Source organism: Oryza glaberrima, chromosome 1 (assembly GCF_000147395.1).
Source record: "Oryza glaberrima chromosome 1, OglaRS2, whole genome shotgun sequence".
Lineage (NCBI taxonomy): Eukaryota > Viridiplantae > Streptophyta > Magnoliopsida > Poales > Poaceae > Oryza > Oryza glaberrima.
Genome location: NC_068326.1, coordinates 32,155,232 through 32,182,978, shown reverse-complemented (window position 1 = coordinate 32,182,978; position 27,747 = coordinate 32,155,232). Strand labels below are relative to the sequence as shown.

General features: G+C 43.9%; 2 protein-coding genes and 1 long non-coding RNA gene across 5 annotated transcripts; all 3 read left to right on the top strand.

The window, feature by feature from the left end:
* The first annotated feature begins 577 nt into the window (after positions 1-577).
* On the top strand, positions 578-5,077 carry LOC127758972 (probable serine/threonine-protein kinase PBL1). Of its 2 annotated transcripts, none has more exons than XM_052283951.1 (5): positions 578-844; positions 1,937-2,587; positions 3,413-3,670; positions 3,806-3,925; positions 4,185-5,077. In XM_052283951.1, the coding sequence occupies exons 2-5, from the start codon at positions 1,955-1,957 to the stop codon at positions 4,800-4,802; spliced, it is 1,629 nt and encodes a 542-aa protein (XP_052139911.1). In that variant the 5' UTR covers positions 578-844; positions 1,937-1,954; the 3' UTR covers positions 4,803-5,077. The 2 variants fall into 2 exon arrangements, with proteins under 2 accessions (XP_052139911.1, XP_052139910.1); XM_052283950.1 differs by having other exon boundaries at positions 1,934-2,587.
* A 2,994-nt stretch (positions 5,078-8,071) lies between these two features.
* Positions 8,072-12,439, top strand: LOC127770579 (uncharacterized). Of its 2 annotated transcripts, none has more exons than XR_008017023.1 (3): positions 8,072-8,263; positions 8,372-8,567; positions 11,033-12,439. It is a non-coding gene; the product is annotated as an uncharacterized LOC127770579 (long non-coding RNA). The 2 variants fall into 2 exon arrangements; XR_008017022.1 differs by having other exon boundaries at positions 8,936-12,439.
* Positions 12,440-15,521: 3,082 nt separating this feature from the next.
* LOC127760354 (probable LRR receptor-like serine/threonine-protein kinase IRK) lies at positions 15,522-19,195 on the top strand. Its single transcript, XM_052284593.1, has 2 exons — positions 15,522-17,090; positions 17,562-19,195. The coding sequence occupies exons 1-2, from the start codon at positions 15,709-15,711 to the stop codon at positions 19,021-19,023; spliced, it is 2,844 nt and encodes a 947-aa protein (XP_052140553.1). The 5' UTR covers positions 15,522-15,708; the 3' UTR covers positions 19,024-19,195.
* Positions 19,196-27,747: the final 8,552 nt, after the last annotated feature.

Here is a 27,747-nt window from a genome sequence, read left to right as displayed (position 1 = left end):
TCTTGACACACGCACTATTCAGAAGAAAAAGGAAAACCTGAAACCTGTTTCTGAAAATACTGGAGCACTGCAGCTGAATGTTCATGAGCAAACCACCTTTGTCGGCTTGTGAAGGCAAAAAAAAAAAACACCATTTGATTTTCACCGCTTTAGAAAATCACCCTGTGATGGGTGGTACCATTACCAACACACTCTCATGTGCATCCTGCCCCACCCTCCCATTACCCTACCTTTGCAAACACATGGTTAGAGCAAGTTTATTAGTATAGCCAACTGTTGACTTTAAATTAACTATAGTTAATTTTAGAGCCAATTCATGTAATAAGTTACCTATAAACATATACTACATAATTAATATATGGCTAACTGTCATACAAACATGTATGTTGGCGTCTGTGTTTCCTGCTGCTTCTCTCTGTCTTCTCGAAAGCTAGCTTATACTAGCCTGCTATTGTACCTGCTCCTAAAAGTAGTTAATTACTGCTAATTACATGGATTTGTTGGGTAAAAGCGGGGTTAGCGGGGGGCGGAATATAAAAATGCCGCCTGCCTCGGAGCCCCTCCACCGGCTTTGACCAGTGCCGCGCCCTCTCCTCTCTGTCGCCTCGCCACCACCATAGCTAATCCTCCTCCGTTTATTTTACTTTTCTCCCCTCTTCGCCTCTCCTCGCTGCTGTTATATCCGCTTTCCTCTCCTCCTCCTCCTATCCCCCCTCTCCTCCTGCTCCTCGGCCTCCTCCCCTAGATGCCAGCCGCGGCCTGACCCTCACCGCTGGGGAGCCCCCCTCCCATTCTTCGCTTCCCCCGCGGTTGCGTTCCCGGAGCGGCGTTCCAGCGGCCACAGGTGCGGTCTCTTTGCTTCCCCTCTGCTGCTGTTGTTGTGTGCGGTTTGCTTGGTTATAGGTGGAATTTTTGGGGTTATTTCATGGGTGGTTACTGATGTTTTTTTTTTCCGTTGCTGCCTGGATCTTTCTCATTTGGATTATCATCTGCTGCTTTCCCAAAGCGCGCTGCTGTTTTTTTTTGTTTTTTTAAATATTTTTGTTTGTGTTTGCGCTCTTGCATTTATAAATTTTCGCCGAATGGCAGGCTAGGACTTTGGATATAAGGTCGGGGGTTTGAAAACCCTCGAATTTCATAATTTCCCCCACCACCGTTTCAGAAGTTCGTTTGGATTCTGTGAATGCTCACAATGCTGTATATTAGTAAGAGGTGAGATAATGCCGTGAAGGTTTTGGGAATTCTGCTTTCACGGCCATGGAAGCTGCAACCGCGGGTTCATTTATGATCGCGGAGCGGTGAAAATTTCCAGTAAATGTTTTGGGGGTGGTGCAGTGCTTGGTTGTTGGGGTCAATGACTTAGCTGCAATAGATTGCTTATTTAAGTTGGACTTTTGACCCGGAATTGTTAATTTGGTTTGGTTAGGTGAGAATTCGACTACTAGATTCCGTCTCTGGATATGGAAGTAGTTGCAGACGCGCGCAATTTCTGTGAAGTTGCATTGGAAACCAAACTAAATGGAGTGGTGTGTTTGAACGTCCATTGTTGCGTCTGCGGACCAATGCATCACACCACCTGGCTCCTATAAGCCTTCGTCTCAGCTTGTCTCTTGATAGATCAGTGAACTGATTGTGGGAATGAGGCAGTTTTAGTAGTTTAGCTGTCTCTTCTTCTCCAGTAATGGTTTGGAAGTTCAGAATACATTGAGAGGTGTTGTACTTAAGGAGAGATATCATAGTTATGTTTTTTTTTTTTTTTTTTTGCTGATGCAAGGTTCGACGCCTTTTGCACCTTCTGTTGTACTGCATTTAGCTTTAGCAGATGCAATACATGACAACTTTTTATTGTTGCCGACGACTAACTGCTATATTGTGATGGGGCAGCTACTTTTGTGCTATGTGCTAACTCAGGATCCTATTTGAAATTCTGTAGCAGCTTTCCCTCATTGTACACATGATGGGTTGCTTCACTGTCCTGAGATCCAAGAAGAAGAAGCCTCTTGCTCTCACCAAGAAATCGGTTGATGCAAGGGAAAGCACGTCCTCAAGACTCCCAGAGCCAGAAGCGCATGTGCCATCGTTACAATCTGCTCCTCCTAGTTTTAGGAACAAGGCTAAAATCCACCAATCGGAAAAGAAAGCTTCTTACAGCAGAGCGCGCGTGCTGTCTGCTCCTTCCAGCCTAATTGTGGTTGATCAGGATGGTCTTCCATATGCCGAATTCGATGATCAAGATGACTCCAGGGGCAAGGGAGGTTCTATAAAGGGCCACCGTTTCTCTAATCCACTGCCCCTTCCTCTCCCATCACCAGAAGGAAAATCATTGAGGAACTTTGGCAGCTTCAAAGCCATCAATGCAAGTGGACCACTCGATGCTTCAGGCCCTCTGCCACTTCCTCCAAAGAAGTGTGATGGGCTTAAGAATTTCTCCTATGAGGAACTTTCATCAGCTTGCCAATGGTTTTCTGGTGACCAGTGTGTTTCCGAAAGTTTGACATCAACATCATACAAGGCGTCCTTTAGGGATGATTTTACCGACCCAAAGACCATTGAAGCAATAGTATCTCGGTTGCTCTCCTCCACTCAGGTACTGTTCTCCGTAATATTGAATTATGTGTTTCATCTTCTTTGTTTTCCCCTGGAAGGAAGTTGTATTGGATGTAAAGCGGTAGCTTTGCCATTTTGCTTTGTTGGTCAGCTTGTCAAACAGATGGTTGGCATGTTATGGCTTACTTTTATTTCTCTCTTGCTAGTGAGTAGTGACTTGGCAAAATGCTTGTACACTGTAAGGATTATACTCTTTTAGGGCTTTAACCATTTTGCAGCATTTCTTCTATTAAGAAGCTGACCTTAGGCTAGAGGCACGGACTGGTTTTGTAGGCATGTGATCTATGCTCTTAATGTTACAGCTATGCTGTCTCCAGCAGAAATAACTCTTTCTATTTTTGTGAATGCAAACCAGGACCACACCATTGGTGGGGTTAGGTAACATGCTCTGGACTTTGAAGGCAGACCATGTGTTTGATCTTCTTTCTTCACTTTACTCCTAGATGCTTTCTCCACTCCTTCCTAATCATATCCAGTGACTGGCGAGATTTTCTTTTGACGTTTGTTTGATACTTTGATATATGATATCTCATGCTTTCCACTTTATGTGGTTTATTGGCATGGTTCTGATCTTCCCTCACTTGTATTCAGTATTGAAGGAATCTAAAAAATCACTGTAGTGTTATTGTGTAGTTCTGGGAATTCAGTGGTTCACTAGACTTTGTATTGTGTGTGTGTGTCTAAATCTGATACCCCCTTTGGTGTTACCTAATGTTGCAGCACCGTTTATTGGACCATCCTGATCTATTATTTACAATTTAACTGGTTATGGTACTGATGCAACACACATTTTACTAATATGCAGAGTTTGAAAGAGTTTAAAACACAAGTGAATACCTTGGCATCACTTCAGCATCCCAACTTATGTAAACTAATCGGCTTTCACGCAAGAGAAGAATCTAATGAAAGGATGTTGGTCTATGAGCGACTCCATCATGGCAGCTTAGATAAACTACTCTTTGGAAGATCGGATGGTCGTTTCATGGACTGGTCAGCACGTTTGAAGGTTGCTCTTGGTGCTGCTAGAGGCCTGGCTTTCCTACATGATGAAGGGCCTTTTCAGGTTACTGCTTCTAAACTTTTTCTTTTTGACATTACCAATAAGTGAATATTTATTTTACCTAGTTGTATAGTACATTGGTTGATGGTTTTTGACCTTGTGGTTTAAACTCTTATTCATATGTTATTTTTTTTACAGGCCATGTACAATGACTTCTCAACCTCAAACATCCAAATTGACAAAGATTTCACTGCAAAGCTATCAGGATATGGATGTGTTGGATTCAATACCGAGGAGGAAATATCAAATGCATCTGTGGTAAGTTATGTTTTGAAAATATTTTAGAAGATATAGTTATCAGAGCCCAACTCATTTGCCTGATCTCTTTCTGTAAATTCAAGTAGTGTGTTTTGGCATGGTTAATACTCTGTTCGTTTGTATGGATTCTGTGTTGCACGCCATTGATATTATTTAGTCCCAAATATCCTAATATTTTGATGTGTTTTTACTTTACTTGTTTGCATTATATCCATAGTGGTCAATGCCATTGTTTACCGTGGATGCTATTCTTTGTTAGGCTGCTGCAAACCTCTCAGTGGAAACCTTGGAGAAAGGTGTACTGACTCCCAAGAGCAACGTATGGTGCTTTGGAGTTGTCCTGCTGGAGCTAATAACAGGAAGGAAGAACCTTGATGTCCGTTCCTCAAAAGAAGAACGCAATATTGTCAAGTGGAGTAGGCCTTTCCTCACCGATGATAGTCGCCTATCGTTAATCATGGACTCCCGTATAAAAGGACGCTTCCCTACCAAGGCTGCTCGGATTGTAGCAGATATCATATTGAGATGCCTTAATAAAGATCCATCAGAGAGGCCTACCATGAGGGCCGTTGTGGAGTCCCTAGCAAGCGTCCAGGACATAAAGGTTCCATGTCGATATCCTTTGCAAGAGCCATCTGCTGCCCCAAGAAAGGTGATGTTAAAATCTACAAGTCTCAATGGCATCATTCATCACCATCCTGTCGTAACCTTCTCACCGTCACCTCCTTCGCGAAACCAACATTTGCTCTCGCCAAGGTCATCCACATCTGCACTGCTTCCTCCAAGGACCAGCTGTGCTCTGGATGACCCTAGAGTAAGCTCTATCAAGAAATCGCCTTCCCCTATTTTACGGAGATCTGGTGTTGAGGGTTTTTGATTGTCCATATTTTTTTTTCTCTTCTCTTCACTTCGATTTGTTTGTTGTTTTTGCTAGCCTAGTGGTTTTAGTGTAATCTCATATATTGCAAGACAAATGGCCTTATGAACTCCCTTCAGTAGTACTAAGAAGGGAAGGGTGAAACTGTAGATAGAACCAGGTTGTAGATACTTTTCGTTTTCTAATTGGATGGAAGCAGCGTGTTGAGTGCGCCTTGTAAACTCCATTATGCAATAATAAACGTGTGTCACTCAGTTCTTTTTTGGGGAGTCAAACATTTCAGCTATTTCGGTTGGGTGCCAACTGCCAAAGTGCCAAGTGGTGTTGTTGCTTGTCGGCACATAGATTGTCCAATGTTCTAATCCACGTGATGAGATCATGTCGCTGAAGTTGCAAGGATCCATTGATGTAATATTTGCTGCTGCCTGTGGCAGTTAGAGATGTTGAATGACTTTGAATCCCTGCCTGTGGAAAGTTCATCCCATCGTTGCAGTTGTTGACTGCGACCCAGCCTGCTTTTGCTTCTTTGTCCAAAGTTTGTCGATCGCCGGTCAAACTTCTCTCAAGCTTAATTAGAGTACGTAACAAACGTTTTATAAACATGTGTTTTCAATTGGAACGTCAGTGACGTCTAGTTATGATGATGTAATGGTTGGTGGCATGACACTCTACTGCAACAGTGCAACAGCAAAAGAAAATTTTGCATCATCATTTTGTACTCAGTTCACATCTGCAATCTGCTTTTTTTGTGTATGAATTTATAGTACTGAAATTTCTTTCGGCGACTGGAATAGGACAATGATCTTCAGACAAGGGTAGTACTACTCTGAAGCATTGATGACAGCTCCAGGTATCGTTATGTTTCTTGAATCGTCAGAAGAATTGGTGCACCGGACACGGTTTACTTCAGTTTCTTGGTCGTCAGTCCTCGCCATGGTGCCCGGTGGCGGTGGGTAAGCTGCTCTCTTTGACCGGATCGCGAGCTAATCAGCTAACTGTAACTATCTGAATCTGATGTTACCGTGAGCGCGCGGTGGCCTAATCCAATGTACCGGCAGTGAATCATATGACTCGATTATTCAACCGAAATCTCGCACAGTTTGTTTTGTCCTTGGACACAGTCACTTTTTCCCTCTCTTTTTGCTCGCCATGGCTGTAAAGGTATCTTTCTGGGCATGCCAAGGTCCCCGTCCTTAGATTGCCATGATTGGATCGGATGGATCCAGCCTAACCTGATCGGATATTATCGATCAGGAAGATCAGATCAGGTAATACGGATGATTAAGATTTTCTAACTTCTCTATGATAAAGTTACAAATGTTAAGTTAGAGAATTTGCTTCCGATCATGAAGAAAGCTACAGAAACTAAACACTGGTCACAAGCAACTATGCGACGCGGATTGTCACGTTGCGTCGTTGATCGATCAAAAATTAAAATTTCGGTCGTCACGGCAATTTAACATGTCTGCTGTTGACTCACAAATCACACGGCTAGTTACATGGCGTCAGGTAGTGGAGGTAGTAGTCAGGTAGTCGAGAAGCTGCATCCTCGGCGCCGGCGCCGGCGGGCACGGCGCGGCCGGCTCCTCGCCCCGGCGGCGCCCTCCGCCCCACGCGCCGCCGATGCCGAGCCAGCAGAGCAGCCGCTTCAACGCCTCCAGCAGCCAGGACCTCCGCGCCGGCGCACGTCCCGCTCCCGGTTTCTCCTCCTCCTTGGCACGTCGGCCGGCAGCGCCCGGCGGGGCTTCCTGCTTGTCCTGCGGCGCGACGACGGCGAGACGGGACGGGCTCGGCTCGGAGTAGCTCCGGCGCAGGACGGCCCGGTCGAGCTGGGCCTCGATGGCCAGCCGCTCGTACTCGTCGAGCAGCGTGCTGGGGCGGAACGCGCCGCCGCCGCCACCGTTCAGGTCGAGGCTGAGGCTGAGCCGCCCCAGCCTGGTGGCGCCGGCGTCTTCTTCCTCGACTATCTCCATGGCAATGCCGCCGCCGTCTAGCTGTCGCGCCGGCTCCATTGACATTGATCAGTAGTGTTAGGCAGTGGTGCTATAACGCCATTGTTGCCGTTCGAAAAGTTGCGAGTTGTGGGAGTTTGACGTGGATAGTGAGGCAAGCATCGCCGCGTCGACGAGCTTTATGAGTTTCGTTTATTGCACTCAAAACATTGTTCAGGTCTGGACCTGTCTCTTTTGTTGAACTTTTCATAGTATATGTTGTATAAATCAATCTCTGCAGTATAAATTGAAGTTCACACGCTATTTCGCACACTGCTTGTTTGGCAACGCCGGGAAGGGGATTGGGAGTTTAGGAATTGATGGTGAGATTAAAATAGGATTGAGAGTTTACACGAGGGAATTGATGGTGAGATTAAAATGGGAATTTGATTTTTAATCCCAGTATCTTGTTTGGTAGAGGTAGTGGAAATTGATAGAGAGTTTAGTTGGAGATTAGTTCATTAATGAAAATGAATGGCTGAGATTTGTTTAGGCAAAGTAAAGGAGGAATTCCGTCCCAATTACCACCACTACCCAGGTATTGAAAAGGAGGGAGTTCCTCCCTCAATTCTCTATCCATATCCCACCAAAATTCTCATGTATCCCAACTTAAAAAAAACAATTAATAGATGGGACTCTACCAAGACCATGACGATGACATTGGGCTACATTACTAGTCCATGAGAAAGCCCATGTAAAGTAATGCATCCTTTCGGACCAAATTATGAAGTCCGGGCCTAACAAGTGTTACCCAAAGAAATTTCCACAAACGCAAAGAAATACGGCCCCATCGTTTCACATATGTGTGAATAAGCCAAACGGTATATTTACAAATAAAAAATAATTTGTGAATAAAATTTTTTATACATGCTCATGTTCTTAGTGATCTAAAAGCAAAGTCTGAAAAATAAACCTCAATGAAAACCCCCCAAAATCAACTCCAAATTAAGAGTTGAAAATTCAAAATTTGTTTGATAAGTAAAAGCATAAACGAAAAGATGAGGCCAAATAATCCCAAACCAAATAACGCCGCCATCATCCAAACTTTGGGGCCTCATCTTTTCCCTTATACTTATGCTTATACTTATCAGCTAAAATTTAAATTTTCAACTTTAAATTTGGAACTGATTTAGTGGTTTTTTCATCGAAGTTTATTTTTCAGCCTTACTTTTAGATCACTAAGAACACATATACAAAATTTTATTCACAAATTACTTTTCGTTTGCAAATACGTCCTTTCATTTATTCCGGGGCTGTTTTCTCTCCCAATTTCCCCGCCGCTCGAATCGGCCGATCGGCAAGGAGTTGAGCGATTCTCTACGCCCCCAACGATTTTCTCTCCCCCAAATCGATGGCTTCTCGCAAGTCGCTACGACGATCGGCGCTGCTCCAACTCCCTTGCGGCTGCTTCGCGGAGACGAGGGTTGTGCTCGATGAGAAGACGGAGCACCTCCAGCTCCCTCCCACGAGGTTGGTCCGGATCACGTTTTTCGCAGTCTCGATTGGATTCGGCTTGTCTCTGTCACTAGGGTTTAAGGGAAGCTTTAGGGTTTTGATTTTTAGTTTCGATCTCTTCAGGAAACTGGATTCCGAAATACGGCGGAGGGCATGGGGAGGAGTGGAGGACACGGCTCTCCGCCGCCGTGGCGGCCGTCATCCGCCTATGCAGCTGAGGCCTGAGGGAGATCCCCGGCTCTGACATATCGGTGCAGGTGCGCGACAAGCCGCGGGGAAGAGTTGTTCGCCTGATCGCCTACGGCTAACCAGAACGACGGTAATTGTTCGGAAAATCCTAATTGTCTATGCAATTGCTTAGTTTTGAGTCGAATTTGTTAAGGATTGTGATGCAGTCATAGTATCAGTTATCTGACTCTGTTACCAAAATTGCCCCGGTTTTTAATTTGTTTTTGCTATACATTTATCACACGCCTGATTTTTTTTTCTTTCATATATACTGATGCTGGCCACACTATGTATTGAAAAGAACAGTGGTCCAGAGGTTTATATTTTATAGGGAGCGACAAATATATTGACTGATAATCTGGATTTATGCTGGTAACGAATTGGTTTCATGAGTCTGGAAAGGTTTGTTTTGCTATTGAGCTACAGTTGGATGAGCTTTTTTTTTTTCCTTCCGTGCAGAACTAGGTGCCATGATGAAAATTCGGTTTATGCCAACTTATTATCTAACATAGGCTTCAACACAGGACTAGAAGTTTGCAAGGCTGTAAGAAGGCATGCAAATTAGATCTTACTGAGTTTTTTTTTCCTGTCATTTATTCCCTTCTTGGAGTGATGATGAGAATTTTATCATGCCCATAAATCTACTCAAGCACCATCATTCCATCTATTTCCTCGGTGTCTTGTACTCTTGTTACACACAAGAGCTATACTGTGAGTTTAGCTTATGGAGGTGCATTGAAGTCAGACTTTGCCATCTGTGGTATCTGGTTTTTGAAAATCAAATGTAAGCTTGAATAAAATGATAGTACCATGGACAATAGGACCTGTGTTCGTAAAAAAAATGCACAATAGGATTTTGTCATATATTGGTGTTAGAGGGCTATATCTTTCAAACAGAACACGCAACCGAAATTCACTAGTTTGTTCAATTTGTTAATCCTTTTTTGTGGGTTTGGGCTTGGGCTGTGAAGCATGATCCGATTCCAATGTCTCTGATCACTGAATCCAATATATGCATCACACATCTTTGTTTTCGTCATGGTTTTGATGGGAAATGCGCAAGCCTGTTTCAGTTTTTAGAGAAGGGATGATGCGGTAGTCCAATATGCAGCTAGAGATGGGAGCTCATGACCATATCGATGGACTGCTAAGATGGCTTGGAGGGCATACCGGAACAGGACAATATGTGGTGATAACAGTGTGCTGATCATCAGACGTAACCTGCCCAGGGTTTTTTAGCAAATATTCTTTCTACATCGAACTGGCTATTACTACATTTCATTTTAGGTTGGCCAGTCCTACAATTCACTCCAGAATTCTGTACCTATGTCCAACAAGGTCTCTTGCGAAATCCTTTAACATTGATGGTATTATACCAGTCATTATAGCATTGAGCTCATTATTGTTATAGTTGGTGTTATATACATGTTCCCCGAGTCCTATGTGCTAGATAAGGCTTGAGTCTGCACATGATACTGTCACTTGAGACTTGAGAGGTGCCGCCCTGCTGGCCCTCCCACTCTATAGGTCACCACAGGTCCACATATTCCTTTTCCCTTTTTCTTCCTTTATGTCCGTTTCCCCTTTGCATGATTCCTCTCCTCTTGCTTTTGGCCTTTTTGTTCACTTAATGATATAAGCTTGTTAGCATGACAAAGATTTATGCGATGCCAAGGTTATTTTTACCTTCACCACCTTATGTCCTTGCTTTTTGCACAAGTCACAATTTTTTTTGATGCATTATATGTATGTACTCCTAATATTTTCTGAGAGAGACTTTCACACTTTTTGTCAAATTTTCTGTTTTCTGTTGAATATTTAAGAACTAAGAACTATTTATTGTCGCTGAGTTCTTTCGTGTACTATTTTGAAGTTTTCCTTTTTGCATTTTCCTAGCCATGCTGCCATTTGGAACACTGTATTAGGCATGATCATTGCGTGGGTCGGGGACAAACAACAACTGTACCGCAATAATATTTTGGGCATCAATTTCTCCAGGACGAGCTATATGCATAATGCATCTCTGTTGTTATATTTCCCATGGGCATTTTCGCATCGTCAGTGGTACTGTTGTTGTGTCATTTATGGACAACTTGAGCATGCAGAGAATTTGAGAGATGATTTGATTACGGGCATATGATCCCCTTTGTATTGCATATAGTGGGTAGTCTTCTTGTTGTTAGCATGTTCTTCTCCAGTTAAAGAAAAGTGAGTTGTACGGTTATCAATGCTCTACATGCTCATATGGTTGCCTGGCTTGTAGTTCCTGCATTGGCCTGCTTGGTGTTGATTCACGACAGCGAAAAATACTCCCTAGTCCCTACATTAGTTCTTCACAGTGTGACTTGGAAAGGTGATAGGATGTACTCCCTTCGTTTCATATTGTAAGACTTTCTAGCATTTCCCATATTCATATAGATGCTAATGAATCTAGACACATATATATACCTAGATTCATTAACATCTATATGAATGTGGCAACGCTAGAAAGTCTTACATTGTGAAACGGAGGGAGTATCAAACATTTCAGACGTTTCTGTTACATGTTTTCTGCAGGACAAGTACGAGACCTCTTGGCAGAGGCTTGGTTAAAATTCTTGCTTTGCTGAAGGAAGAAGATGCCAATGGTCCAACCTGTGACTGTCACGATGACAAAACGCATTGCCAGGTGGACTTATACTGTGATTTGCTTTTATTCCTTATCTAATCATGGTAACATTGGCAGGAATGGATAATTTTTCTATCTAAGCTACCAGAAATCATTGTGTTCTACTTTTGTGTGTCATGTGGAGGAACTTTGGGGCAGGTAAACCATGTGACCAGAAAGGGAATTCAACACTTAGTTCTAGTGGTAGGAATGCAGTCATATGTTGATATTTGCCCTGGAACTGGAAGCAAAATCATAATTAAATATTTTCTGAGGAACATCAGATCTTTTTTTATTTAATTCATCCTGATTCCTTTTCTTTGCAGAACTGCCTTCAGATATATGCAATTATCCATATACTTTTTGTTTCTATTGCTTCTGCTCTCTTCTGCTTACTCTCTCTTATACTGTATAGAAACATATACTAGCTGAATTCCGCAACACAATACCTTTATTTTGTAGCAAAGCGCAACCTTTTCAGAGCTTTGCATAGCTGTGGTTGAATTCTTTGTGAAAAGAAAGCAAAAGATGATAACTGTTCCCTTTAGAAACACATTTCCTGAAACATTTGTTGACTGGGTCTACCACATTCGAGCAGACGCTATCAGTTCAATCAACAAACTGCCCAAACATATTTGTATACAACATCTCATATCCTCACAGAAAGCAGCTACAGTGAGTGATCTGTAAAGTCAATTGGTAGAAAATCTGCTGGGTGGCATTAAGAATAACATTCATTGTTTATGCAAGGGTGCAGATTATACTAATGCAAAATATGATTGTTTGGAGCAAAGCTACAGGCATCTGCATGTGGACGTGGATCTCAGAAGGTAACTTGTGCAGAAAGACTAATTGAGATTGCATTATGAAAGACAGCAGTAACACTAGCAGCCTGTGGGGGACACCATCAGCAAGACAGCAAAAGCCTGCATGATTCATTTCTTCCCCCACCACAAAGCATTGAGGTTTGCTCTCCTGCCTCACTTATTAAATCTCACTTTTCCGCTTAAACTGTTATAGCGCAGCACCCTCGTCGCTGTGTCTGGGATCCACGGCAGTAAAATAACATTGGCACATGCTTACTATACACTGGCTGTCTGTTAATTAAGTGTCATTGGCTTAAGCAACACTGCATTTCGAAAATGTTTACTACTGGGAATTCACAATGACAGTGACGTGAATGAGCTGACAAGGAATCTGGGGTGGTCTGATCTCACTTGCGTATTTTTAAACCGCGATTAAAAAAAGTCAATTTGATTGGATCTTTAGGTTTTGTACATTCTCTCGCCTAACTCTATCTGTCCTTTTATCTTTAACTTTCCTCTTATTGTTCACAATGTAATCTTGTACTGAATATACAAAATAGTAGAGCTGGCTCTACATTTTTCCGTAAAAAAGAGAAGAAAAACTTTAGGTGCTTAATGAGGTAGATAACGAGCCAAACCTTGGTAATTAACCTTAATGAGTTATAAAAGTCAGGCTCGGCTTGACTCTTGAAATGGCTCGTTAGAACATGTACAATAACAAACTATAAATCAGCTATAAGCACATGTGAATAGTGAGTAGAGAAAAGAGAAGCGGACAATAGTTTGTAGCCAGCTGCAGCACGGACTTTAAGACGATGTGTGTATGATAGGTAAGACGCTGTGTGTATGATAGGTATGACCAAATATTAATGATGTACTATATATTTGTAGTTGATTATTATATAAATTAGCTATTAGATTGACTATGTATGATTTAGAGCTAGTAGTTGGCTATACTATTAAACTTGCTCTTAAGATATATTCTATTTAACGAGCTTCTTATTTATATCACCTTTATAATATCAAAACATTCTATCACATATTAATATAATAACAAACGCTAACTAATAAAGAGTTCATCAAATATAAAGAGACTAGTCACTACTTCCTCCGTTTCACATTGTAAGACTTTCTAGCATTGCTCACATTCATATAGATGCTAATGAATCTAAACATTATATATGTCTAGATTCATTAATATATATATATATATATATATATATATATATATATATATATATGAGCAATGCTAAAAAATCTTACATTATGAAATGGAGGGAGTACTATAGATGAGAAAGAAGTCTTATTCTAAGTTTGTTTTAAGTCGGAACATTTTAATCTGTGATCATTAATTCTTATAAATTCATATAGTTTATCATTATAGGTTTTATATTTTCAATCCATCATGAAACATACTTTCCTACTAACATATAATTAACATTGTTGTCAAACCTCACATATTGTAAATAAAATCTATAGTAAAAAAATAGTTATGTTTAACTTAGGATAAACTTAGAACAACAAACTAATTCAAAACAGAGTAGAGTAGAGTGCTAGAGAGCTAAAAACTTATAAGCTCGGTTTGACTCATTATGACTATAAGGCTCAGTACCTTTGTCTGGGTTTCCAACCCCTCCTCGTTTTCCGCGCGCACGCTTTTCAAACTGCTAAATGGTGTGTGTTTTTGCAAAAAGTTTATATACAAAAGTTGTTTAAAAAAATCATATTGTTTCATTTTTGAAAAAAAAAATAGCTAATACTTATTAATCACACGTTAATGAACTGCTCTGTTTTTCGTGCCGAGGGAACCGTTCCCAACCACGAGTGTCGAACACAGCCTTAAGTCGTTGATCCAACCCATATAAGTTTGGAGTTTTTTTAACCCCAGTGATTGCTACTTCCTCCGTCGCACCATATAATTATTCTTAAGATAGCCACGAGTATTAAGAAAATATGTGTAAATGATTAGAGAAAGATTATGATTGGTTGGAAAGAGAAAGTATGTGAAAAATTAATTAAAAATAATTATAATTGCTTAAGAAGAGGTGATATATGAAGAAATGATTTTATTTTAGAACAATACACTGCACATTTTACTTTGTAGTACTACGAACAAGTTTAATAGTATAGTCAACTACTAGCTCAAAATCATATATAATCAATTTAATAGCTAATTCATACAATAGTTACCTATAAACATATACTACATTATTAATATATGGTCCCACCTGTCATACACAAATTGTGTATTAGAGTTCCGTGTTACAGCTGGGCGCTGGCTACAAATCTGTAGCCCACTGCTATTCTCTCATTTTTTTTCTTGATATGTAGGCCGAGTTTAGATCCAAACTTTTTCTTCAAACTTCTAACTTTTCCATCATATCAAAATTTTCATACACACACAAATTTCCAACTTTTCCATCACATCGTTTCAATTTCAACCAAACTTCTAATTTTAATGTGAACTAAACACACACGTATTTAGTTGTTTATAGTTCTATTATTGTACGTGCTCTACTAGCAAAAACTGTATAGGATTCTACTTTACCAGCATTGTCCTCGGTGCCTCCTGACTCCTGAGCAAGCAAGGCGGTAAATTTTAAATTTTCAAATAAGTTGCACTGAACAATGCTCACCAACCGGACCGTGAGGGTGTCCCAGTTGCTGTGCTGCGGCGCTACTCTTGCCCTGGTTGCTCCGGATCGCAATAAGTTCCCCCATAAATGCTGCCATTCGGAGTGGCCGCTGTAAATGAAGGTTGTTGCGACGCATTGAATACAAGCAACCTTCAGACACTGCAGACAGCCGTAGGCCAGGAACCAGGAGCTTTTAAAACCTCTGACCCTCTTTTCCTTTGTGGTGAATTTCCAGAGGGTTTGGAAAATTGGGGGTATAAAACAAACTCCGTTTTGTTACACTAGAACGAAACTTCTAAAAAATTGTGCTCTACTCCTACTCATCAAAATACTTCTACTAGTAAGCTCAACTCCTTTAAAATTCCTGCAAAATTCCTCGAAACTAAATAGGCCCTAATTAAAGAGGAAGATATATACTTACTATATCATATCATATCTTCAATAGCGAAGCCAATGATGTCGTTTAGTTTAAGGAAACAAATAGCATTTTTGGACGATTAACTAGTTTCTGCGAACGTCAAAGGTAGTAATTCATTGTGGAGTAATCAACAACAGAGCCTGAAGTCGCCCTGTAGCCCCACCACCGCATAATGCTATAGGAATACGTAACAGTGACAGTGATATCGGAGGCGATATAAATTGTGGGACTCCATGCTTATCAAACGATGTTTGGAGGAAAATGTTGCAAGTCCATAATGGTAACCTATTTAATTCCATTTCAACAAATGAAGCTGTGGAAGATAATTTATCTTCGAACAAACAATTAAAATTCACTTAATATCCATCATATGTAAGATTAATTATATAGTTTCCACCTATGAATACCCAAAAAAAGGAGTCGACAACATGAGCTAAGCCAAGATTAAAGCTGTACCACCATTTTTTCTCTGCAAGATAAAACCATAGAAATCCAGAAAGCCAAGAGAAATCATTTTGTCGATTCCTATTTGTTCTACTCGTAGCACATTAATAGCAGCACAAGGCCCCCCATCTCCTCTCCTCTCTGCTTCCCTCACTGCGCCACCACTCCACCACCTCCACCTCCTCTCCAAAAACTTGCCTTGCCGCCGCAAATGGACAAGGCGCCGCTGTGATCCCTCCTCCCCATTGCGTTCTCCCGCTTCCTCCTACTCCGCGCGCGAGATGGCCGCCGCCTCGCCGCTCGCGCGGCTCCTCGCGGCGCTGCTCGCCGTGGCGGCCGCGGCGACGGCCGCCACCGCGCTCACCGACGACGTGCTCGCGCTGGTGGTCTTCAAGACGGGGGTCGCCGACCCGATGGGCAGGCTCGCCGCGTGGACGGAGGACGACGACCGCCCTTGCTCCTGGCCCGGGGTCGGGTGCGACGCGCGGGCGGGGCGGGTGACGTCGCTGTCCCTCCCGGGGGCGTCGCTCTCCGGCCGCCTCCCGCGCGCGCTGCTCCGCCTCGACGCGCTCGCCTCCCTCTCCCTGCCGCGGAACAACCTCTCCGGCCCGGTGCTCCCGGGCCTCCTCGCCGCGCTCCCCCGCCTCCGCTCCCTCGACCTCTCCTCCAACCGCCTCGCCGCCCCCGTCCCCGCCGAGCTCTTCGCGCAATGCCGCTCCATCCGCGCGCTCTCCCTCGCGCGCAACGAGCTCTCCGGCTACATCCCGCCCGCCGTCACGTCGTGCGCGTCGCTCGTGTCCCTCAACCTCTCCTCCAACCGCCTCGCTGGCCCCATCCCTGATGGCCTCTGGTCGTTGCCTTCGCTCCGGTCGCTTGACCTCTCGGGCAACGAGCTCTCCGGGAGTGTCCCCGGAGGCTTCCCCGGGAGCAGCTCGTTGCGGGCGGTGGACTTGAGCCGGAACCTTCTCGCCGGGGAGATACCGGCGGACGTCGGGGAGGCGGCGCTCCTCAAGTCGCTGGATGTCGGGCACAATCTCTTCACCGGCGGGTTGCCGGAGTCGCTGCGTCGGCTGTCCGCGCTGCGGTTCCTCGGCGTCGGCGGCAATGCGCTCGCCGGGGAGGTGCCGTCGTGGATCGGGGAGATGTGGGCGCTGGAGCGGCTGGACTTGTCCGGGAACCGCTTCTCGGGCGCCATCCCTGACGCCATCGCGAAATGCAAGAAGATGGTGGAGGCGGACCTCAGCCGGAACGCGCTCGCCGGCGAGCTCCCCTGGTGGGTGTTCGGCCTGCCGCTGCAGCGCGTCTCGGTCGCTGGGAATAAGTTGTACGGGTGGGTCAAGGTGCCGGCGGATGCCGCGCTGGCGCTGCGCGCGCTGGACCTGTCGAGCAACGGGTTCTCCGGCGGTATCCCGCCGCAGATCACCGCTTTTGCGGGTTTGCAGTATCTCAACATGTCCTCGAATTCCTTCGCGAGGCAGCTGCCCGCCGGCATTGGCGGGATGAGGCTGCTCGAGGTGCTCGATGTGAGCGCCAACCGTCTCGACGGCGGCGTGCCGCCGGAGATTGGCGGCGCCGTGGCGCTCCGGGAGCTGCGGCTGGGGCGGAATTCATTCACCGGCCACATCCCGTCGCAGATTGGGAATTGCAGTTCCCTTGTTGCATTGTGAGTTCTTTTTACTCCTACTTCTTTTAGCATGTATTTTTTATTGAATTAAATCAAATTCGACGTCATTGCGGTTGCTTGTTAGTGAGGTTGACTAGTTCTATTTGTTTTTGTATTATTTCCTGCATGCTTTGTTGGCTTTCAGTTTCGTAGGTTGTGCAGAGACGTTGTAGAAAGTGATAGGAGACAAGAGATCCTGATGTCTTATTTTCTGTTTGGACCCCCAAACCGCAAAATATGGGTCTGTGTCATGTTTTTTGCTCGTATCCCAGTGTAACCTGGGCCCTCATTTTCTTCGATACACTCAAAACTGAAGTCAAATGTACATGAATAGGATCTTGAGCATTTGCTTCAATATAGTATTAAACTGATCAATTCGATCAAACCGTCATATTATTTGGTTACGGCGATTTAACATTATGAACCATTTTAAGTTTTTAACCAAGACAATGTTTTGCTCTTGAAATGCAGGGATTTGTCACACAATAATCTCACAGGGTCAATCCCTAGCACCGTAGGCAATCTGACCAGTCTTGAGGTGGTTGATCTATCAAAGAACAAGCTGAATGGGACCTTACCAGTGGAGCTATCTAATCTGCCCAGCTTGCGCATCTTTGATGTCTCCCACAACTTACTATCAGGGGACCTCCCAAATAGTCGTTTCTTCGACAACATCCCTGAAACCTTCTTGTCTGACAATCAGGGCCTCTGCAGCTCGCGGAAGAACAACTCCTGCATTGCTATCATGCCAAAGCCCATAGTGCTCAATCCCAACTCCTCGACAAACCCATTGTCGCAGGCCACACCGACTGCCCCTAGCAGCATGCACCACAAGAAGATCATATTAAGTGTTTCCACCCTCATTGCCATTGCAGGTGGTGGTACCATTATTATCGGGGTGATCATCATATCTGTTCTCAACCGTCGTGCCCGTGCCACCACCTCTCGGTCAGCTCCTGCTACTGCATTATCTGATGACTATCTTAGCCAATCCCCAGAGAATGATGCTAGCTCAGGGAAGCTTGTTATGTTTGGAAAAGGCAGCCCAGAGTTCAGCGCTGGTGGGCATGCCTTGTTGAATAAGGATTGTGAGCTTGGTCGAGGAGGTTTTGGTGCAGTCTACAAGACAGTGCTGAGAGATGGCCAACCGGTGGCCATCAAGAAGCTCACCGTTTCTAGCTTGGTCAAGTCGAAGGATGACTTTGAGAGACAGGTGAAGTTGCTCAGCAAAGTGCGACACCACAATGTCGTCGCACTAAGAGGCTTCTACTGGACTTCGTCGCTGCAGCTCCTCATCTATGATTACCTGCCCGGAGGAAATTTGCACAAACACCTCCATGAGTGCACGGAGGACAACTCGCTCTCTTGGATGGAAAGGTTTGACATTATCCTTGGAGTTGCTAGGGGTCTGACACATCTGCACCAGCGTGGGATCATCCATTACAATCTCAAGTCCAGCAATGTTCTGCTGGACAGCAATGGTGAACCCAGGGTAGGTGACTATGGTCTTGCCAAGCTGTTGCCGATGCTGGACCGGTATGTGCTGAGCAGTAAGATCCAGAGTGCACTGGGGTACATGGCACCAGAATTTGCTTGCAAGACTGTGAAGATTACCGAGAAGTGCGACGTCTATGGCTTTGGAGTGCTCGTGCTGGAGGTCTTGACGGGCAGGAGGCCGGTTGAGTACTTGGAAGATGATGTAGTTGTGCTATGTGATTTGGTGAGAAGCGCACTGGAGGAAGGTAGGCTGGAGGACTGCATGGATCCCAGGTTATGTGGTGAATTCCCCATGGAAGAGGCCTTGCCAATCATCAAGCTGGGCCTTGTTTGCACCTCGCAGGTTCCATCGAACCGGCCAGACATGGGCGAAGTGGTGAACATTCTTGAGCTGGTGAGGAGTCCTCAGGATAGTCTAGAGGACGAGCTGGTTTAATGTCTCTTGCCAACTCTGTTCTGAACGGTTCTAGGCGTTTTTTTTTCCTTTTTGTTTTAATGAGATGCATATAGTGTAATGCTAGGTGGGAAGAAATCAGAGAAAGCAAAGAGTGGTATGGATCGTGAAACGCTTGTAGTTTGCTTGAAGTTTTAGGGAGGTTGCAAGGCTATTTTGTTGCTTCTCGGCAATTCTTTGATCCATTTCTTGGAAGAGTTGTTTTGCCATGTGGGCATTGCCTCGGTGCCGCATATGACGTCTCACACCGTGACACAGTCATACAACTGAATGAATGATGATGTTCTTAGGGTGTCTAAGGATAAGGATAAGAGGATTGAGGAGATTGGGAAGATACGCAAAACGAGGTTAGCCATTAACTCATGATTAATTGAGTATTAACTATTTTAAATTTTAAAAATGGATTAATATGATTTTTTAAAGCAACTTTCATATAAAAAATTTTTGCAAAAAATACACCGTTTAGTAGTTTGGGAAGCGTGTGCGCGGAAAACGATGTGCATTCTTACTCTCTATCACCCAAACAAACACAGCCTTTGCTGGGGGAGGTTGGGAACAAATCTTCTTCGCACGGAAAACGGAGCGGTCCATTAACGCATGATTAATTAGAAATTAGCTAATTTTTTTCAAAAATGAATCAATATGATTTTTTTAAGCAATTTTTTATAGAAACTTTTTGCAAAAAACACACCGTTTAGCAGTTTGAAAAGCGTGCACGCGGAAAACGATGGAGAGGTGTTAGGGGTACCCTTGGGTCCGAACACACCCTTAGTAGTGTTGCTCTAACATTTTTGCTTTCAAATGTGTGGTAGATTTGACTCCACTGTACTGGTGAGTGTCAATACCAACAGCCCAAGCCACAGCAGGGTGTTTGTACTTGAATTAGGGGTACTGTATTTTACTTCACCAGTGACTAAAGTAAATCACAAAAGATGTACAGAAAATAATCAAGAGATGCTAATGTTGTACAGTAGTACTACTAGTACTGAACCATCACTTGAAGCTTGGCATTGTTTCATGATTGGTAGAGTTTTGGCAGCCGTTGACCCTGTGGAATAGGGAACAGTATCCCTCTGCCTTCCCTCCAGCAGGGGTGCCCCCATTTGCGCGAGGATCCATGGACTCACCTGTCCTTTGAAGCTTCCAAAAACATGGGCAATGAGACCTGTTTATATGAGACTAGTCTCTATCACATCAAATATTTGGACACTAATTATAAATATTAAACATAGACTATTAATAAAACTCATCCATAATCTTGGACTAATTCGCGAGACGAATCTATTAAGCCTAATTAATCCATGATTAGCCTATGTGATGCTACAGTAAACATTCTCTAATTATGGATTAATTAAGCTTTAAAAAGTTATCACACAAATTAGCTTTTATTTATGTAATTAGTTTTGTAAATAGTCTATATTTAATACTTTAAATTAGTGTCTAAATACAGAGAATAAAATTAAGTCCCTGGATCCAAACACCACCTGAATGGCCCGTGCTGCCCTACCACGTGCCCGCGTGTTGGCATCGTGCCAGAGGCTCTGACCGCCTGTGGCGGCAGCAGCAGCAGCCGCAGCGACGGACGGACGGATGGGATCGTCGTCGAGGCTCGTTTCGTGCAGCTCTCGCGTGACCGTGAGTTGGGAGCCCGGTTCTCGTCGACGTTTTTTAGAAGGGGTGGTGGTGTGTGGGTGAGTGTGAGCCTGGGCCCTGCCTGCTGCCGCACCACTCCGGCGGCCACCACCACCACCACCACCACCACAGGAATTGAATAGATGGCCTTAATTGCAGCACCTACCCTTTTGCTCCTCCTCCCCTTCTTCTTCCACCTCGTGCAACTGTGGATGGAGTGCGTGGCAAGCGGGCTGCATTTACTACTCGCTCTACCTTTCCTCCTCCCTGATCTGCAGGAGTGGAGTAGCTTCATAGCTTCGCAGTAAACGTAGAAGAGGGCAGGGGCTTTCATGGCATCGGCCGCAGCAACAGTGCTGTGGTGCGGTGGTGTTGGTGTGAGGACGCCGTTTCGATTTGTGCTAAGGCCTGGTTTAGTTCGCAACATTTTCTTTAAACGTCCAAATTTTTCATCACATCGTTCTAATTTCAATTAAACTTTTATTTTTAGCGTGAACTAAAACACACCCTAAGCTGGGAGCTCGGGAAATATTCAAAGATTAAGCTGGGAGCTCGGGAAATATTCAAAGATTTTGGGTTTGGGAATCTTTATATTCAGATTCTGTAGCATACATGTTTCAATTTGCTCCTCTTTTTTTTTTTCATGCTCAGGATAAAACAGGAGTAAGGTTGAAGGATGCTTGTATTGCAGGAGCAACTCAATTACACCTTGCCTGGAGTGGAGTGCTCGACTGCTCCTACTTTGTTTCGTTGCCGGCAAAAAAAAAAAAGAATGAAAGAAAGACAGCCACGTAAAAAGAAAAAGGACCGACAGAATGAATACATGCAATGAACAAATTATTGAGGGTGTGATGATGAAGATTCAAATCAGAACAGTGCTATAATATACCGAGTGTTTATTAGACTGTGTTCAGTTCCGCACCAAAATTGGAAGTTTAAAGAAAAAAGTTGGAAGTTGGTGTGAGTACGAAAGTTTTAGGCCTAGTTTAGTTCCTAACTTTTTCTTCAAACTTTCAACTTTTTTATCTACACACATAAACTTCCAACTTTTCTCTTCAAACTTCCAATTTTAGCGTAGAACTAAACACACCCTTTATGTGATGGAAAAGTTGAAAGTTTGAAGAAAAAGTTGGGAACTAAACAAGGCCTCAATAGACGGTAGAAATCCATCACTCTCTCCGTTTCAGTTTAGATATGTGAAAAATGCAACAAATGTCATTGGCAAACGTCCTATTCTAAAAATACTATCGACGAACGCAATTTCAACAAATATTGTTGTACAAACCAACTTACCATTAAAAATACCATTATCATTAGGGTTTCACTAATTTCTCTCCGCTAAAATGTGATGAGGTTAACAGAGAGATATGCAAGTTGATTTGTACAACAAATATTGTTATCCAAACCAACTTATCATGAAAAATACCATTATCGTTAGGGTTTCACTAATTACTCCATCGTTTTAGTAGAGCAGTACTACCATGTTCTTAGAGTGGATTATTGCAAGTGTGATTCATTATCTGGAGTAGGACTTTTGCTTTTGATTCACTCAGAAGGAACATCCGTAGCAAAATATGATATCGATTGTCGTCAAGATGTAATGAGCACTACTCATTACTCAAGAGTGCATTGCTTAAAGGGCCACGTCACGAGGCCTCGAATAAACGATTTTTTTTAGATAATGAAATATAACATCCCAGCCTTTGCTAAAAAAAAGCTACAACCAATTATTACAAAATAGCACTCCAAAAAAAAAGTGTAGTTCCGATAAAAAAAACACACCAAACAAAAACAATGATAACCAAGCCAAAATAAGGAGAACACATTTATTGAAGTCTATTTGTGAACCTCCACCCATAATTGGCAAATAGTTGCATAACCATCGAATCCAACCTGCGGCATGCAACCTTTAGGAATTCCCCATCATCCTCACACCTTTGTAGCTGTGAAAAAACCAGAGCCAGTACGTTGCCCTAAAAATTATCTGCATATATATAATAGATGGTGATTTGTCAAAAACCAAATCATTACTACTCAACCGATGGAACGAGCAGTGTCAAAGAGGCTAGCCTAGCCTGTGATAACGGCAATCAACTGATGGTAAAATCGTCACGGCCGCCGCGGGGGTCGCTGGGGCGGGTTTGTCGCGTTGCTGTTGCGAAGATTCGGAGAGGAAAGTTCTAAAAGAAAAAAAAAATCAGAGATCGATGAAATCGGCTCGCACTCGGACCAATGCCAATTGACGACACATGGTTTGACCACGACAAAAAAAGAAACGCTACTTATGTTGTCCTACTGTCCTACGGGCTTCTCCTACGAAGAAAAACCGTATCCCGAGATGTTCCGTGGACGACGCGCGCGCGCTGTCCCGTGCCGTGCCGTGAACGGTCGTCTGCCCTAGTACTCCTACCGTGCTGTGAGCCCGTGATTTTTGCCCGTTTCGCAGGAGAGGCGCCCGCGCACCTGGGCGCCGCGGTCGCGGATGCGGATGCGGATGCGGCGTGGTGGGACGGTGTGTGCGATGGCGAACGGCGAAGGCAGGGGCTTGGGGCTTCGGGGGCGCTCATTTATGGTGGGCGGCAGGGGGGAGGACAGGGCACGCGGTGGTGGGCGCATTAATGAATGGCCCGCGCTGCCCTACCACATGCCCGCGTGTCGGCATCGTGCCAGAGGCTCTGAGCCTCTGACCGCCTGTGGCGGCGGCAGCAGCAGCGACGGACGGACGGATGGGATCGTCGTCGAGGCTCGTTTCGTGCAGCTCTCGCGTGACCGTGAGTTGGGAGCCCGGTTCTCGTCGACGTTTTTTTAGAAGAATAGTTATTAGGACGGACTGGTAATTAAACAGGCGAGGACGTCGGTTCACTGGTTCAACCGTTGTAAACCCGTTGAACCGCAGGTTCAATTGTTTTGAACCGGCTAAATTGAACCGGCTGCAAACTTAGCAAAATATATATATAGTTACTAGCAAAATGCCCGTGCGTTGCACCGGGTAATGATATGGTGACTGAAATTTGATTTGAACTAAAATTTTCTGCAATATTAATTACACTCTTTTAAATTATAGCAAAAGTGGTCTTGCGTTGCAACGAAAAGAAAAAACAGATAAAATTGAATTAAAATATATTAAATTCTAATATTTTGTATTTTTTAAGTAGGTAGGTATATAATTAAATTAATTTATAAGTAAAGTAAGTGTAAAAAATAAAATGTTATGGTTGATTTAACTTTTATTAAATTTTCTATATTAATTACACTCATTAAAATTTTCTTGGAATTTACATTGCTTAATTTTGATAATACAAATATCATTTCAGAATTTATTTGAAATTTTCTTGGAATTTACATAGCTTAATTGCTAATTTTGATAATACAAATATCATTTCAGCATTTATTGAAACAAAAATCAAAATAAAAATCATTTTTTCTCTATGGGCCTTTTTCAGCCCGCAAGAGAGCAAAGTCTACTTAATACCCCATACCCCCATACTCCTCCTCTCTCGCTTAGTGGACCGCCGGCCCACGTGCGGCCCAAGTGGTGAGGCCCAAATCCTCAATCGATCTCAGCCGTTCGCCGTTCGTTTTGATAGACGCCTCAGATCAGTTTAAAATTGATGAAAACCTAACCCTAACCCTAACCCTAACCCTCCTCCCCCCTCCCCCAGCCGAGCCGTCCGCCTCCTCCTCCCCCTCTCCCTCTCCCCACCGGATCCTCTCCTCCTCCCCCTCCCCAGTCGGCCGACTCCCCCGCCACCGGCGCCGTCCCTCCCTTCTCGCCGGCACAACGCGGCGACGGTGGGGTGCGGCGGGGTGTGGCGGCGGCGGCGCCTTCCCCCACGGCGAGCGGCGGCGGCAGCGCCTCCTACGGCGAGCGGCGGCGGCGGCGCCGCCCTTCACACAGCGCGACGCCCCCCCCCCTCTCTCCACTTCCCCCCCTTTCTCTCTATGTGGCGGCGGCGGGAGGGGAGGTGCGGCGGCGGTGGTCCCGGCGGAGTGGGAGGGGTGGCGGCCCGGACGGCATGGAGGCGGGCGTCGGCCGGCCGCCTTTTTTTTTTTGCAATTTTTTCCATGGCTATTGTTAACCTAATCGAATTATGTATGGACGAAAAACGGACAAAAATTAGATGTGATGACCGGAAAAATACGAATATTTATATTATATACTATCATAGGCTAATGTTTAGCCTAATAATTCATGACTAAACATTAGCTGTTAAAATTAGCCCTGGATTAATCTTCCAAATAGGGCCTGTGCGAGCGTCGTGGCCGTGGAAACAAAATTAGATCGTGGCCCTGGATTAATCTCTCTTTCTGTGGGTGCTTCGTCCCACACAGCTCGCCCATTAGATTGTGTCCGCAATCGATCGTGTCAGCCGTCAACCAGACAGCAACAACAGTGCTGTGCTGCCACGGGGAGGGGAGGGTGTGGGGGCTGCATGTGTCGTCCACTCTTGCATGCTGTTTGACTAGTACGTGATGCACATACTAGTAGTACTAGTGTTACGAGGTAGTTGGGCACGTTGTGGGCGTCTCGGAGTCGCCACGAGCACACGAGCCGAACAAAATCCCAGTCCATTGGACCCATTTGGCCTCGTATATATTCGTTATAATTAAAAAGGAGAAAAAAACATATCCAGAGATTAAAATTAGAAAATCGGCTAATAAGACTCGGAGTTTTAACCTCCGATCCCCTTGACCTCGATGCTTTGGTAGTCATCATGTAATTTTCCCTGTTCTTTTCTGCAACAAAAGTTGGATAAAATTTTAGATACTCGTGACACGCTTTTTAAATCGTTAAACGGTGTGTTTCGTATGAAAACTTTATATATGAAAGTTGCTTTAGAATATCATATTAATCTTTTTTCAAGTTTATAACAATTAAAACTCAATTAATCATACGTTAATATTACCTCGTTTTGCGTAAAAAACTTAATCTTCATCTTCAGGAGAAAAGAACACCACCTTTATTGTTGGCTGATCTTTGTGCTGATTCATGCATGCTTCATCCGCTAGGTTGTTTCTGTCCTCGGCGGTGGCCATGGATGATATATGAATACGCTAGACTCCGACTCATGGTCGAGAGTCTAGTCAATCTAGGTGATTAGATGATATACTGTATAATACTTCTGTCAGGGTTATGATACCACATACCTAGTAGTAGTCGACTAAATCTCGGCATGATCCACCACATACCATGTCTTATACGAAAACTGACCTCGGATATGGAGGGAGTTTCGGATAAGGAAAGACAACCAGAGTTCTACATGGAAATGACAAAAACTACTCGGATTGTATCCATATTGGTTTTCCTAGTTCTGCTTGGACAAGGGGACACCTATAGGTATAACTACAAGGCCCCTTAAGAGGAGAGGGGACACACCCACCATAGAAGACACGGAACAATAGATCAAGACAGAAGATCAACATACAAGCCAACATACGCCAAGACAAGACGCCAGATATCGACTTCAGAGATAGGCATGACTAGTCCCCTACGGTGCCTATGGCTACCGTTAGGAGAGACACAGCGCTATCTCTGATCTCGCTGGATGCGGATTCGAGGAGGAAGTCTACCCTGTTGTCGACTACGAGTTAGAACTTCAAACCGCCAAGTCGACAACAGTTAGATAGGCTACCCCAAGTATTGTATTGGTGTGATTATGGTGAATAAAAGCAACGACCGGCTTCGGCCAACAGGATGTAGGGTTATTACTTGACAATTCAGGGGCCCAAACCTGTATAAAAATCCTCGTCTCTGTCTCTTTTACTACAATCTCGCGTATATCCTAGTACCAACGATCCCCATACTATGCAAATACCGAAATCGCGACATCAAACGTCGACAACTTCCTCCATCCACAAAAGTTGCACATATTACTTTTGTCACCAAGATCAAGGAGAAATTAAATCATCTTGAATGTTACAAAATCAATGAGTAAATGTAAAAAGCAACCAATGAATATTTAGATTACTCCTTGGGTTCTCACAAACATTTAATTTATCTCTTCATTTAAGTCTTAGATGTATAAAGACTACAAATAAGAACAACTTATTTGAAAAACTCAAATGTGAAATATGTCTAACTTTTATGGATGGAGATAGAGTATATCATCGGCTTTTTTAGCACGCGTATAAATTCACTTAACATGTTTGGAGTACTAGCGGCACAATAATAGCCAGGTGCAGCCACTCACGTACAACCCCTTTAGAGCAGGTACAATAGCAGGCTATAAGCCAGCTGCAAACATATTTTAAGAAGATAAATAAGGAGAAAGAAGAGCAGCGGGCTACAGATTTGTAGTCAGCTGTAGCACGGACTCCAAGACGCAGTGTGTGTATGACTGGTGGGACCAGGTATTAATAGTGTAGTATGCAACTATTGATGAATGAGCTATTAGATTGGCTATAGATGAATTGGAGTTGGTAGTTGGCTATACTTTGCTCTTAGCCTCATTCAGGCTGTGTTTAGATCCAAAGTTTGGATCCAAACTTCAGTACTTTTCTATTACATCAACCTGTCATACTCACGCAACTTTTCAGTCACATCATCTTCAATTTCAATAAAAATCTAAACTTTACGCTGAACTAAACACAGCCTCAGTCGTTGATTAAGAAAGAGAAAAACATGACCGGAGATTAAAATTCTGTTCCGCCGCGTTTGCCCTCGTCAACTAATCTTCAAACCCTAGTGACATCGTTCGAGAAAGAACCCAAAAGAGTAAACCCGGCTACGGGGGTTCGGAATTTTTATCTCCGAACCCCCTTGACCTTGCTTTCACTCGTGCTTTGGTATAAGACAGTGAAAGAGAGAGGAGATTTCATCTCCATGTACATAGCGACATGTTATGTAGATTCTGCGGCTAAAGTTGTGTGCTTATGTTGTTCCTGCATGTTTCGGTTGCTAGATTGTTTCCTTGGGCGGAAGCGGCCATGGATGATACTGTGGTACTACATGACGATTCATTCTTTAAGAAACAAAGGGAGCGTAGTGGAAAATGGTGAATGAAGATTACGAGATGGATGCGTTCGTTCCATCCAACACTACAGAAATTTTTAGCGCACGATAAAACTCATTAG